The 16,087-nt window shown below is 37.2% G+C and overlaps 1 protein-coding gene across 4 annotated transcripts; it reads right to left on the bottom strand.

The window, feature by feature from the left end:
- Positions 1-426: 426 nt before the first annotated feature.
- On the bottom strand, positions 427-15,546 carry maneal (mannosidase endo-alpha like). Of its 4 annotated transcripts, XM_058754739.1 has the most exons (5): positions 15,474-15,546; positions 13,487-14,184; positions 13,215-13,324; positions 6,942-7,018; positions 427-3,453 (listed from the first exon to the last, which is right to left on the bottom strand). In XM_058754739.1, the coding sequence occupies exons 2-5, from the start codon at positions 13,989-13,991 to the stop codon at positions 2,817-2,819; spliced, it is 1,329 nt and encodes a 442-aa protein (XP_058610722.1). In that variant the 5' UTR covers positions 13,992-14,184; positions 15,474-15,546; the 3' UTR covers positions 427-2,816. The 4 variants fall into 4 exon arrangements, 3 of the variants coding, with proteins under 3 accessions (XP_058610722.1, XP_058610721.1, XP_058610723.1); XM_058754738.1 differs by lacking the exon at positions 15,474-15,546 and having other exon boundaries at positions 13,487-14,627; XR_009267452.1 differs by lacking the exon at positions 15,474-15,546 and having other exon boundaries at positions 3,325-3,453; positions 4,153-7,018; positions 13,487-14,627.
- Between the last annotated feature and the right edge of the window lie 541 nt (positions 15,547-16,087).

Below are 16,087 nucleotides of genomic sequence, written 5' to 3'. Positions count from 1 at the left end.
GGTTATTTTAGCATAGTGCTGACTGTGTTATGTGTGGTGCAATTTGTACTCTGGTAATGCATCATCGTTGAAGTGCCTGTTCTGTTTTAAGTGTTGCTTTGTCCGAGGCTGACATTCATAGACTGCTGTAACAGCACTGGCTAACATTAGCTCAACATGAAGCAACATGCAGCCAAACTCTGTCCAGACACAGTTTGATTAATTACAGTGTTGTGATCGTTACGCTAAACATCATTCATCATACATGACAACACCGTCCTCTAGTCATAAAATGTCAATGTTGTGCTATGTCCTAGAGGTGAAACATTAGTGAAATTCAGATTAGTTTACCTCACATCGGTATAAATGTAAGTGTTAATTTAAGAGTATACTGCATAAAATAATATTGTCTAATGAAAAATGAGCATAACAAATTTTTGTGCAACTTGTTTATAAAAGCGTTCTCATTTAAATTGAGACACTGACTTATATGTGACAATTTACAGAAACATGGTTTAACGATGGCTTTAGACAGAAACTCATTCTGCTCTGTCTGTTATTGTATGTAAAATACAGCATTATGGCAAAATAGTTGATTTCCTTTTATTGTTTAATATTAAACATGAGTTACAATATGCATAATTAGGATTTACTTAACATAATAAATCAGTCATTATTCAAACAAACCATATGCACAACCACCAACCATTTTTTAAATGTCATCCAAACACACAATAAAAGTAGTCTTTGAATACTGAGGCCACACTGTTGCTGCTAGCAGAAGTCAGATTCAATGCCTAATGTTAAAGGAATAGTTAAAATTGCAAATTCACTCAGCCCCATGTACTTCCAAACTACTTGGAATACAAAAGGAGGTATATAACACAATGTTCACACTTCTGTTCTCCATACAATGACAGGGAATGAGGATGGATGCTGCTGAGGTCCAAAATTAACAATAGAAAAAACATTAAAAACCATTAAAGCATACCATATAAACTAGGGCTGTGCGATTTGGGGAAAATATCTAATTGCAATTTTTTGGACATATTGCGATTGCGATTTGATTTGCGATTTTAATTTTGCAAAGTCAAGCTTCAGCTCAATATTGTCAATAGTGTGCAGCACAGTATGGGTATTGTTCTCTGCTGAAAAAAACAATAGAAACCATCACAGAAATTCTTATGGTTTCCATTAAAACCATTACAAAATTCCTTTTTGTAGTGTGTTTTGGGCATTATTGCAATAGGAATTACTGTTGTTCTATTGGTTCCCATCTGCCAGATTACATTCCACCAATAGAATCCATCAAATGCCAGTAGACACCATTAGCTATATTAAAACCAATACAATTCCCATTATAACCCTTAAATCCATTACATTTTCTATTGTGTTTTGGGAGAGGTTCTATTGTTTTTTCAGCAGGGAAGATTATAATGGTATTACTACTTTTACAGAATTTACTTAATTACTGAATTTCACCAAAGATTTGTTTACTTTGTGTAAATAAAGAACTGTATTACTTTAGTCAATTATTCAAGTATTACATAGGTTACATAGGCTGATTTATTCATTTTTAAGTATTTGGGATTTTAAGAACAAGTGGAAAATGTGCTGGATGTTTCATTTCATCCAAGTGAAATTAGCAAAGCAGTTAGACTGAATTTACATTTGTTTCAAACGCGGAGACAGGTGCGAGTTGACACAGGTTGCGCACGTGCGTCAAGCCTCGTCCATACTGCCAGATGCGCTCGTGCAGAGCCGGGCGCGAGTATAAATGAGCATTACGAAACAGGCTGCGTGTGTGCGGCAAGTGTAAACGGCTCGTCCGTGAGACGCGGGATATGCGCCGCGTGGGGCAGAGAGGAGCGAGTATGAGAAGCATTCAGAGACGCAGGCTGTGTGTGCGGTCTTCTGAATTGGGAATAGCGAACATGCATTATAAACTTATTTCAAATTAGAATCTGTTGGGGAGATAAAATGTGTAAGATAACGTTCATGTACTAATAAAACCAAATAAGAAAATGTTTATTTTATTCTCCAGTAACTTACTAAAAGCAGAACCGATAAGGGAGCTCTTTCGTGTTGTGGCACAGCTCTTGCAAATTAACCTTTTTTGTTCGGTGTCTGTCATTTCAAAGCCGAAGTAATCTCATATTACATAAAATTTTCTTTAGTATTACTTTGCCTGACTATTGATCTGACCTTGTAGATGCCATAATCCCACTCGCGCGCACTTTCTTTTTTTTTTTTTTGCCACTCAAGGCTGGCAGTCATGCATTTGCATTTGATCTGGAACAGAGAATATCGCGTCCACATCGCAGGCTTTGCGATTAATAAATCGCAACATCTCAAATCGCGACTGCGGTTCGATTTCGATTAATCGCAGAGCCCTAATAGAAACTGTGTATTAGCCTTGTGTTTACAGCCATATTCACTCAAATATGGCACATCAAGACATTTCCAGTCAGGTTTGATGCCAGTGATGCCAAACAGCATTGGTTTTCATGTCTTGGGCTGTCCGTGATGTCCCATGTATGAATATACACTTGACTGAATGAGACTGGACAGATGCAAAGGGGTTTTCAGCTTCCAAAAAATATAGATTTGTAAAACAATCAAATATAGATTTGTAATCACAAAAATTATGACAGAATGTTCATTTTTGGGTGAACTGTTCTTGTAAATACTTGCATTGAAATCAACTGTTTATCAATAGACCAGCTGCCTTTAAAATGTATGCATAAATTGAAAGACAGTAATCGGTAATGTTGATAACGTCAATAACATGTGAAAACATTTTAAACTCAACAATGGTAAGACGTTACAAGGTCCAGTCACATAAGCCACTGCTCTTTCTCCTTACTGAAATGTTCTGCCCACTTCCTGGTGAGCTCCAGATAATGGTCTGGCTGATGGGGTTTGTAGTCCAAATACAGACGGGCCACAGTCTTCTTGGGCACGGCCCTCTCAATCTGAGTTCCTTCATGCCACTCATTAAATGACGTTACTGTGATGATATCAGGCCTTATGGACATCGCTGCCTGCAAAGAGGTCTCATAATATCGTCCATTCACTCGGTTGCGTGAGTTGTGGTTGTTCCACGGCCGGACGGCGGTGTCCATATAACCAGGTCCAGCGCTCGGCACAAACAGCAAGTTGTTCTTGTCGCAGAAAGCTTTGATTGCTTTCCAGTTCTGGTGAGAAGATCCAAAGGAGAAGCCATTAGAAGCAAAGTAGGTGTACATGCCATCAAACCCGCCAGCCAGGATGTCCTGCTTGTGACGTTCCTCCACAATGAGAGCAATGAAGATGCCATCGTAAGGAGTTCCTCGGAGACTGTGAGAGCCCCTGACGGTCAGCAGCTCAGCCCAGGCCTCCGGTGGGGTAAGGTAGGAGTCGTACACATAAAAGAGTGGAAGGATCTTCCCAGTGCTGGACTTGAACCTGTAGAAAGCCCCATGTTTCCCGTATCTGTGAAAAGATTTGAGGAGTGATGTATTTATTTGTAATATAATACAACCCAAATTCTGGAAATGTTGAGATGTTTTTTAAATTTGAATAAAATGAAAACTAAAAGACTTTCCAATCACATGTGCCAATATTTTATTCACAATAGAACATAGAGAACATAAATGTTTAAACAGAGGAATTTTACACTTTTATCCACTAAATGAGCTCATTTCAAATTTGATGCCTGCTACAGGTCTCAAAAAAGTTGGCACGGGGGCAACAAATGGCTGAAAAAGCAAGACATTTTGAAAAGATTCAGCTGGGAGAACATCTAGCAACTAATTGAGTTAATTGACATCAGGTCTGTAACATGATTAGCTATAAAAGGGATTTCTTAGAGAGGCAGAGGCTCTCCAATCTGTGAGACTGGAGAGCCAAATCTCCAAAGAGTGCGTAAAAAGATTGTGGAATACTTTAAAAACAATGTTCCTCAACACTTTGCAATGGTTTGCTTTGCAAATCTCATTATCTACAGTGCATAAGATCATCAAAAGATTCAGAGAAACTGGAGAAATCTCTGTGCGTAAGGGACAAGGCTGAAGACCTTTGTTGGATGCTCGTGGTCTTCGGGCCCTCAGACGACACTGCATCACTCATCGGCATGATTTCGTCATTGACATTACTAAATGTATTTCAGCAGGACAATGCAAAATCACATACTGCAGCTATTACAACATCATGGCTTCGTAGTAGAAGAGTCCGGGTGCTGAATTGGCCTGCCTGCAGTCCAGATCTTTCACCTATAGAGAACATTTGGTGCATAATTAAATGAAAAATACGTCAAAGACGACCACAAACTCTTCAGTAGCTGGAAACCTATATCAGGCAAGAATGGGACCAAATTCCAACACCAAAACTCCAGAAACTCATAACCTCGATGCCCAGACGTCTTCAAACTGTTTTGAAAGGAAGAGGAGATGCTACACCACGGTAAACATGACCCCGTCCCAACTATTTTGAGACCTGTAGCAGGCATCAAATTTGAAATGAGCTCATTTTGTGCATAAAACTGTAAAATTTATCAGTTTAAACATTTATGTTATCTATGTTCTGTTGGGAATAAAATATTGGCTCATGTGATTTGAAATTATTTTTTGTTGTCATTTTATTCAAATTTAAAAAATGTCCCAACATTTCCGGAATTCGGATTGTGTTATATACATTTAATATATATTTAAATTATTTATTTTTAGATACACTACAGTAAGACTCAGTTTGTTAAAATTACTTAATGCATTAGATATTATGAACTAACAATAACATTTTTACAGCATTTATGAATCAAAGCATAATGTATTGTTAATTCAAGGATATATATTCATTTTTAATTGCTGTGTGTTCATAATAAATTCATGTTAGTTTTTACAGTTTAAAATGCTGAAAATGTATAATTAACATTAACCTACTATACATAAAATATTCTTGTTCATTGTTAGTTCATGATACCTAATGCATTATATTAATGGAATAAACCTTATTGTAAATTGTTATATGAAGTATAATATATAAAAATATGTTAATACATTGCAATAAGATTCCATTTGTTGACATTAGTTATGTACTTTAGTTAACATGAAATAACAGTGAAAATACTTCTAATGCATTTATTGAAAGGACAACTCACCTCAAAATGACAATTTTCTCAAACCTACTGTTGTTCCAAACGGGAATACATTTTTTGGAACACAAAGTAAGATATTTTGGTAACCAAACAGTTCTGGTTACCATTGACTTCCAATGTGTGGACAAACAAAATGAAACAAAACAAAACATTTGTTTCTCAAAATAAAATAAAGTCATACAGGTTTGGAATTGCATGAGGAGGAGTAAATGATGACAGAATTTTCATTTTGGGGTAAACTATCCTTTTAATCTTAGTTCAACATTTATTAATGAATTATTAAAATCAAAAGTGTTCTCTATCAATAGTAAATGTGAACTAATAATGAACAGCTGTATTTATTATAATGTTAGCACAGATTAATAAATACTGTAACAAATGTATTGCTTCCTGTTAGTTAAATGGGTCATGACATGATAAATCAAATTTGCCTTGATCTTTTGGCATATAAGAGGTCTCTGTACCATTAAAACATCCTACAAGTTTCATAGCTTAAAACACCCTCCTTGTTATAAACAAAGCATTTATTTAATCAAGCTCCAAAAACGGCTAGTTTGGATCTGAGGTGCAAGAAGATGTCACCTGGGCACAAACATTTGCATAAACACTGCCTCCAGACCAACAAATTGATAAATAGCCATCGCTTAACGGCTGACACTTGATTATGCTGAATGTGCATATGAGAAATGCAAAGAGAAATTACAATCACAGCCGCTATCTTGTCTACACTGGATAGAGTACACAGATGCGCGTTCACTTTTTGACACATTCCACACGCTTGATTCTGTCATCAATCGGACAAATGAGAGAAAGAACGTTCGCTTTGATGCGTTTGGTTTAAACAGCTCGTTCACGTCTTTGTACAGATATCAGAAGGATCCCAACGTAAGGTACAAGTGAATAGTTTATTTTTAATGGCGTCCCAGATCGTGTGAGGATTGATGTTGTCAAAACACTCACATGCGATAGCGAGGGGGCGTTGAGACTGTTTCATATGCAATGCCGTTAGCCAATCATAACAGTGGCCAATTACTGAGAAGTCTTAAGGGACCCACCCCTTAAAACAGGTCGTTTTAGACAGAGGGTCAGAATGAGGGTTGAAAATAATAATTTTTCCACATACTTACTTGTTTGTTTGATTTTTTTATGCAAAAAAACTTATTTAACATTAGAAGTAAACCTCAAGGAACATATTGAAATAATAAAAAAAAAATACATGCCATGACCCCTTTAATGCTAATTATAACCAAATGCAGCATTGTACAGTGTTATAAAAGCGTTTTGTGCTTTCTGAAATGTTACGTGTCCTTGTTCTGAAGGCGAGCCTCTCAGAGGCAGCAGTACAGATGACTGTATTACCTGATACTCAGATACCATGTAACACTTTACTTAGCTCGGTTTTACATAATGTCTTTCATTCCAAGGCATTCCTGTTGCTAGAGAACAATTCAAGGACAAATAACTTTAATATATTTGCAAAAAATGACGCAGCATGTTGCAGTCAGTAGATTGCTACAGTGTTATAGATTTACACAATGCAGCCATTGTTCTCTTGAACCTGAGTGAGTTAGCTGCAATACCATCAGGTCATGTTATACGTTCTGTTTCATGAATGATTAATGGAAGAAAAGACCTCTATTTTTAAAACACCACTCTCTTTTCTGTTCACCAGGCTGGATTGAATTTCACCCCAACTCCTGAGTTCAAAGCAACCCAGCTCATCGTGATGGACAAGGGCTAGACTTTCAGGTTAGCAGACAGGATCCCTCTGATCTTTAGTTTTGGAACAGTGCAGGAGGCATGAAGGTATTGAGGAGGTGCAACCTACTTGTCAATGATGTATTTGATGTTGTCATGCACACTGAGGTCTGTCCGGCCTTTGTAGGGCTGCAGGTGAAACGCAACCTGTAAAGAACCAAAGGTAATGAAGTAAGGAATAAAACCATTTCTAGCAGCTTCTAAATCATGTATCATTCAAATATACAACACATACTGTATGTCCGTAATTAACTGATACATACATTGATGATGATGTGCTATTGTCACTGTAGTAAATGCAAGATATCAAAACAAGTGTTGTCTTTGTATTGGTGTGTCAATGATGTTTAGTAGATGTAGGAAGTTGCTTCTCTCAAGTTCATGCAGCAGATAAATCACAGGTGTAGTTCATTAAATGAGCAATGAACGTGTTCCTCTAACATTTCACAACCAGTGTTCAAATACTTGTAATTTACTTTGAACAATATATACATTTATTGGTCACACTTTATTTTAATATCCAAATATTACTATTAAAAAACTAACTATTTTACTGCTTATTAATTGTTAGTAAGGCAGTTGTTAAAGGGTTAGTTCACCTAAAAATGAAAATTCTGTCATTAATTACTCATCTTCATTTCATTCCCAACCCGCGAGACCTTCATTTATCTTCAAAACACAAATTAAGATTTTTGATGAAATCAGAGAGCTTTCTGACCCTCCATAGACAGACAGCAATGTAACAACGCATGGTGGTAATCTCATTAATGTCGCCTATGGTGACGTAAAGGAGATGAATTGTTTAATAAAGTCGTTATCTTTGTTGTCTTTGTGCACAAAAAGTATGCTTGTAGCTTTATAAAATTACGGTTGTACCATTGATGTCACATGGACTATTTTAATAATGTTCTTACTATGTTTCTGGGCTTGGGAGCGTTTCAGTTACATTGCTGTCTATAGAGGGTCAGAAAGCTCTCGGATTTCATCACAAATATCTTATTTCGTGTTCTGAAGATGAACAAAGGTCTTTCGAGTTTGGAACAACATGAGGGTGAGTAATTACTGACAGAATTTTCATTTTTGGGTGAACTATCCCTTTAATTTAGGTATGAGGTAGGATTAATGGATCTAAAATATGGCCATGCAGAATAAGACATTAAAATATGCTTTATAAGTACTAATAAACAGCCAATATGCTAGTAATAAGCAAAAAGTTCACAGTGAAAATTGGTCCCTGAACTAAAGTTTTACCCTATTTCCTAAGTTCACAATGCACTGGAGGTGAAGATTATCTGTGAATTACAACTTCATTACCCATGTTTCAGACATACTGAACATATTGATGTATCCTGCTGCAACACCTTTGTAAGGTAGCTGACAGATGACTTTCTCAAAGTCCCAGAAACATAGTAACTTAAGACACAGACGTATCATGTTGAATACTCCGAGGAGACAGACCCTCTCCACTTCAGTGACAGCGACATGCACAAGGCTGATTGAACTGCAAAACCCTCAGGGCCGCGAAAGAGAAAAGCCAAGCACAAACACCCACCACTTTTCCACACCGCCAATCCGGAAGGTCTTCATAAACTGTTTCCATGGCAACCTGCATTTAGCGACATCTCTGTCATGGACAGTTTGACATCAGACATTTTGGACATGAACATCTACACTACACTAGTGTTTTGAGAAGGAGGTTGCTGATAATACAAATTACAGGTACTCGACACCTGGAAAGTTCCATTGTCCCTCTATTTCTTGAGGACTGACTGCCAATGTTGTCAATAACTGGTTACAACTACACTGATTGCTATAATCATGACTTTTAATGGTGGAGTCATTGCAGAAAGAGAGGATGGAAAGAAAAAACCTCTACCCATGTTCATTGTTACTCACCTCACAAAGGTGACAAACTCCTTAGATGCATAAAAAAAATGATGGTGCCATTACCGTATTTACCATCATTTGTTCACTCACTTTGTTCACTGCACAGCGAATGCTACGCTATAAATCTTTTCTTCTTCTTCTTTCTTTAGTTTCAAAGAACTGAAGAGATTTGAATTGGATATGGCAAAAAATCGTGTTTGTGATGACTGTCTCAACTAAGTCTCTTTCTCTGCCTTTCTTCTCATTATTTATGCTATATGACAGGGGAACATGTTCTGCTGAATTGTGAATTTGCTTTGACACATTTTTGCAAATCAGAGGCGTCAAATTCTTGCTGAAATCTCTTATGCACTGCCATCTAACAGCCAAGCATGAAAGGTCTCTTTAAGAAATGTGTTAAACATGAAATGCAAACGAGTTTAGAATTTCTACTTCAGGATAAAATGTAATGCTTTGATGGTTGGAAAGATTTAAACACTTTGAAAATCTCAGAAAGACTAAAGTACTAATAAATCCTTTTTCATTTCAATGACTGAATGTGTCTGTACAGAATGAGGCACGGCCTTGAGCGCAGCTACAAAGATACAGTGGTTGTTGTATAAGCACTGGCATGACGTCAATCCACTCACTCAGGCTATAAGCCTTGCTGTGCCCTTACATCTAAATGTGTGACACCAAGATAAAGCCTAAATGCCAAAGAAACGATTGTAAATCAATGCTACAGTACATGGTTGGTTAAGAAAGTAGACTGCACAGACAGTTTTTCTCAAAAAAGGCAAATCACAGCTTATAGAATGAAAAATAAATCAACAAACGAGCTGACAGCTCACCCCTAGGCCAGAGTGTGACATTCATGCACAGGTTCTTCAAGGTTTCTGGAAGGCAAGGTGTCTAAATCACATCTATTGAGCACTGGGGTACATCAGGGTTCAGTGTTTGGCCCCTTAATTTTCTCAACATACACAACACATTAGACTCCATCATTCATGTGCACCATCAGACAACTTACTGCTAGCATGAATGTGCAGCCACAAGTGGAGAGCAAAGTAATTGGATATGGTTTGCCAGAACCCATCAACTGTGTTAATCAGCAAGACATTTGTCTTTTAGGACACATTATTAAAAAAAATAAAATAAAAAAAAGAGACAAATAAAAAAGGACCTCACCAAAATGATGTACAATGGCACACGGTATTGTAGAAAAGCTCAGTGTTGTTGTGAGAATTGTCATCATCATTGTCAAACACAAAGCCCAGACTCCAACACTATCAATTCTGATGGGAAACAAAGCACATGCAGTGAAGAGATACGCTTCATTCCATCCCACTGCCCAAGCCGCCACTGGGAGCATTCATGAATGAGTACAGATGACTGGTATTGCTTTCTGTTTCCAAACGAATTCAAACATTTTGTTCAAAGATTGTGCAATCTCCTTGCAATGCAGCCCCTTGTGCATTTCAAGACTTAATCTACATCTGCGCCACAGAATACTTTGCTTTGTTTACTCAAAACATAGCAGTTGGTCAAGTCAAGGCATTTGGGAAACAGCATGACATTTTGCACGTTGCTTTACTGATAAAGGGCATACGGATGAAGCTGTTTAAAAACTAAAAGTCCCAATGTTGCGGCTAAAATTCAACCATTCCATGACACATGGGAAGAAAACATAACTCATCCACTGACAACATGACAGTAATCACAGGCATGGTGTTACAAACTTGCTTCTCTAGACACCAGGGGATTCTGGGCTTATAAAATATGATGGACAAAGAGGCGCAGTAACAGCTCCGAGTCTGAGCTCCTCTCATCAGGCAGAAATGGTGAACACAGCTATAGGCAGTAAACACAGAGACTTATGCAACCACTAATGAGCTCAAGAAATTACAGTCAGTGGCTCATCCACAAAAGCACAAACAATTCAGCTGTTGCAGCAAAACTGAAAACCTTTTTAGTGCCTACCTACTATTTTTAGCAGCTCATATCTTGTTGAGTTTTTAAATAGATTGTTCAAGGAATGATCATTATGTAAAATCATATTTACTTTGTTTATAATGAAACTGATAAGATACAAAACAAGATATAATATCAGGTTTATCTCCTGACATTTATATGCAATATGGGTGTTGTAATGTGAAAACTGCAATACAGAACAGAGGTCTTAATACAAGGTCTTATAACATAGGCTATATATTTGTTATTTTAACATGGAAGTCAAGTTTACCACTCAAGGTGAATACCTTTAGAATAACGTGCACTGACTTTAAGGTATCAGGTAAGGGTCACTAAATTGTCATGAAATTACATATCCACATAAAGCTCAGATATACTGTGCCTTCACTCACAGAAAAAAGAAAAAAGTGCAAAAATGGGTATAATTATAGGTACAACAGCTGGTCACTAGGGCATCTTGAAAGAACATCTTTGTAACTAAAGGTTCATAAAAGATTCACTTAAGGGCACTATTTGAAGGCAGGGGTTTAAAAACACTTAGGAGATTGTGAGGGTTTGTGAATTGATACAAAGTAATTAATATTAAAATAAACAAATGAGTCTGCAGTTAATCAATAAATCTGAAATAGCAACATATCTTAAAAACACTGTGATATAAAGCAGCAGCTATATAGTTGCTATAAAAGTTGCTATATAGTTGCACTGCATGTTTCAGAGTGAAGTGCAGCACTGTGTTCATTTACAAACAGGCAACTTGTAATACTGTGTTTTCAGAGCAGCTTGGGTTACTGTAAATGCTGCTCTGACAAACTCACCTTTACAAGTATTTACATTCACACATAATTGGCAGATTTTTATGGACTGACATTTAGAGATTTTGTTTTTTCTGTGAAACAAAAGTTAAATGTGTTCAGAAAAGTTATCATAGTTTTAGTGACAATGACATATTATAAACAGAGCATATAGAGTATAGTATATTATATAATAGCCTATATATATACGTAGACTGTACAACGCCACATATATTAAGATCAGTGTTAACTCAGCGGTAGATTCACTCTCACAAAAGTACATTATTAGCGTGTTTTAAAGCCTTGCCGGTTAAACGTTTCATTCACGCGCTGGTCTGACGTGCGCTTTTTCTGAGCCCGTACACCTAAAGCGCGCGCACTAAAAAGCCTGTCTAACAGCGCCTGATTACTGAACTAAGTTATCGTTTGCGCTAATACTGTCAAAGCACACAAGGTTTATGTATAGACTCCGTTGGATATGTCTAAAATGAAAGTAAACAGTTCAGACAAACGGATGCGTGCCTGTATATTAGATGCATGCAGGTCTTAAAGGGACAGAACTAAACATGCTGCCGACTGTCATTAAAGGTATAGTTCACCCTAAAATTTTATTTCTGTCATTATTTACTCACTCACATGTTGTCCCAAACCTGTATTAATTTACTTATTGTGCTGAACGCAAAAGAAAATATTTTGAAGAACGTGGGTAACCAAACAGTTGCTGGTCCATATTGAATTTGATAGAAGGGAAAAAAATTAATAAATACTATGGAAGTCACTGTGGACCAGCAACTGTTTGGCTACCCACATTCTTCAAAATAGCATTTATTTTCAGCAGAAGAAAGAAACTCATTCAGGTTTAAAACTAATTTTGAGTGAGTAAATGATGGCATAAATATAAAACACTATGACAGAATCGACAGACAGATGACAGAATTTTTATTATTTAAAGTTAAAAAAAAAAAAAAAAAAACCCGCAAAGAGAAAACTCACTACTCTTGACAGAAAAAAAATAATACAGCTGCTTTAATAGGAATCAATCTATATAGTGATTTATTTTTATATTTGTCCATTCAATTACTTGAATGTTCCTGCTAAATACAACTACTGTACTGGAAAACAAAGCACTTTTTGTTTTATGTATATATTATGTGTATTTGTAATGTATATCTTTGTTCTTATTTTTAATAACAAAGATAAAATAATAACAAAGATTTTTTTATCTTCGTCCACTTTGGCCTAAACATCCACCATTCTTTTTTTATATTTTGTCACCTTGAAAGGCTTTGTCTTTATAATAGGGAAACTATTTTGGCTGCACTGCTCAAACAAAATAGTAAAACCAACATGACAAAGAATCGTGATAAAATCATGAAATTGTGATATTTCTAAAAAAAAACGTGATATGATATTTTTGCCATATCACCTATCGTGACTCGTCATTATAGTGGATTTAGGCATCTGCCATGACACTCGCTATGAGAAATATGGCAGTGAAAAGGCTGTTGGAGTTGTGTTGGCCACTAATATCAACACTCTTATTAGCCAGATCAGAATTGTATATATATATATATATAATGTATGTGTGTGTATATATATGCACATTCACATTCTTTTCTGACAGTGTTTAAAGCATAACAATACATCAGAATAAAACTCCATAAACCAAGTGTTTTGTGTAAGCAGATAAGTTTGATGGATCTCTCACCAGTTACCTTGATACTGTGTCTATGGGCAGCGTCCATTACAGCTGGCACTAGATCCTCTGAGGGTTTGCCATGTTCATCTGCCACACCAGGCGGGTACCAGGACAGGACCACCACACCTGGCATCAAAAGTGGAAATACATTGCTCCACAAGCAACATTTTGTCTCTTTTAAGGTTTTTAATGATGAACGACCATCTATATTGTACTATAATAAGCAAAGAAACAGAAATATAATAAATGACAAGCACAATTCATCAAATTGTGTCTTGGCTGTAAAACCTGCAGCCGCAGCTTCGATTTGCGCCATGTGGGATTCAATGACATCTGGATCTCTGGAGCTGTAGGGTCCCAGTTCAGGGTAATAACTGGACGCAATGTCGTCTGGAGGATTGTGTCGTCCTTTAGGGTGACTGGAAGCTATTTTGGGGTCCCAGTGTGGCACTAGTACATGGTCCCAGTGTATATAACTACCGTCCATCTGTGGCGAGCCATACCATAAATAATAGAAGATGTGAATGTCATAGAATATGCTGTGGTCGGGACCAGAGTTGGAGAACACTATCTTAGTGTCACTGCCCACACCACCATTCTGACCCACTGATTCATCTATGTGATTGGGTCTCTGGTCCATTCGCTCTCCAACCAAAGGCATCAACTCCATTCCTGGAGCAAGATCCGAGAAGCCATCAGTGGGTTTGAGGGTTCGTAGGCCCATCATAGTACCAAAAATAAACAAGGTGAACAATAGAAGAGCCACACACGCTTTCTTGCGTAACCTGTTCATGGTTGCTGTCCGTGGTGCTGGAAACAGCAGTTCACACAGAGGTTAGTACGACCGAGGCCTCCAAAAGTGGGATGTCAAATGCTTGTCTTCCATTTCCAATTCCAGTTTGCCCTCTTATCAGACTTGCATTTGGCACTCTGGATTGGTTGCTTGGTCCTCGTCAGGAAGCCATTATCTTCAATTATATTAACAACTGTAAAAATTTGGAAAAAGATGCTTTGATAAATTTCTGAACATGCAACGAAGATACTAAGCTGACAAACCAGCCCGCATTATTTATCACGGAATATCCATAACCTGACAGAGCATGCTATATTTCTAACTCAACATTGCATAGATGTGTTTTGTTAAGTCGCAGCACACGCCCGTTTGAATTCGACTGAAAAGCGTCCATGCAATCATGCATTTATCACATGCACCGGTACATCCGTCTCCATCGCTTCATTTGCGCTGCTCCCCACTTGCAAACTGAACGCCGTCTTCTCTCTCGTGCTCTCCCACGCGTGGATGTTTATTCTAATCCTTTTGCGCAGAATAAAACACTTTCACATCAGATGCACTGGCTTTGTGAAAGCATCGGCTGATTTCTGTGCCTCTCTGCCGCCAGTGTGCTGATGATAAATAATCTCTTGTTACTGGAAGGTGGAGTCTCGTGGGTTTGTCACCATGCACGCATGCTCAAACAAGGACACTGGCTGTGTTCACAATGGCGTGATGCTGGCTGCATACTGAGCAGTATATACTGAATACGGCATACAATTTTTTACATACAAGAGTATGTAAAATAAAGCTTGTTATGCAACGATATGCATTTCAACCAGTAGTATGTTATACATTTGTATCATCTATAATAAATATGATTATTTTGCCTTTTTAATAAAAATGCAGTATAAAGTGAAAACGTTGGATACTTCACACACACACACACACACACACACACACAAATGCACTTGGTATTACTGCCAGAACATTAATCAAAAAAATTATTATTGCTCAGAATACTACTGCTTGCTGTATTTTAGTATATACTAAATACTATCCACTGTATCCCTAACCCTAACAGTATCTGAAACGAACTGTTTTATAAACGAACTGAATTATAGATAGGGTGACCCGTCCTCTTTTTTTCTCAGTCATGTCCTCTTTTTCAGACCTTAAAAAGACCTCCAGTCAGGATTTATATTGCTAATTTGTCTGGGTTTTGACTTTTCTATTGACATGCTTTTTGCTATGGGGTGGTTCTAAATTTTTGAAAAGCACAATATGGTCACCCTATTTATAGAAAATATAACTAACACAATAACGCCATGAATCTATATTTCTGAAGTCTGAACTCCTCCCCCACGTCCACAACCCCGCCCACATGTGCGAAATCTCCGCCCCTTACCTACAGCCCCGCCCACACCGGCTATAGCTCACAGAAATGACAGTAGGCTACATTAAGTGCAGAATCATATCTGTTATCATCAGGCTAAAATGTACCTATAAAGCAACAACTGATGCGGACTCATCCATCATTCATGTAATTCATAGTTAATGAGAGATTCTCAATCCCAATAGATTTTCCATCCATTAAACACGTTCTGTCTTCCGTTTGAAACACTGTTTGATCACATTTAATGTCCTGCGACGACATCTAGTGGAGAATAATGCATCGAGCGGCTCTTTCTGAGTGAATTCAGAGAGCGCTTCAGTCCAGTCATTAAAGATCCAGTCCATCTGTCAGAGTCTCTTGATTTCCACGATGGTTTGGTAGATGAAGCGTCTTCAAATACCTTAGATAATATGTAAAATGAGATCACAGTAATCCAAGCGACATTTAATGTGAGAATAGAAAATTTAAATTTTCATTAAAAAAAATTAAAAACTAGATGGCGCAAAATTCAGTTCATGATGAGGACAGGTTTTGTAAACATCATAATGTGAGAATCGGTGAGAAATAGGATTACTTAACCCATTTGTGCCCAATTGTTTCTGAATGGTTGCATGCATAGTTGTGTTAAAAGTGTCTTCACATATTCACAATATGTTCGGCATTTATTTTCCCCAGGTTTTTTTTTTTTTCTTTTTCTTGAAAATTGCATTTGAATGTGCAA

The sequence above is a fragment of the Onychostoma macrolepis genome, chromosome 19 (genome assembly GCF_012432095.1).
Source record: "Onychostoma macrolepis isolate SWU-2019 chromosome 19, ASM1243209v1, whole genome shotgun sequence".
NCBI lineage: Eukaryota > Metazoa > Chordata > Actinopteri > Cypriniformes > Cyprinidae > Onychostoma > Onychostoma macrolepis.
The sequence above is the reverse complement of the archived record's forward strand: the minus strand, read 5'-3'. Positions and strand labels throughout refer to the sequence as shown.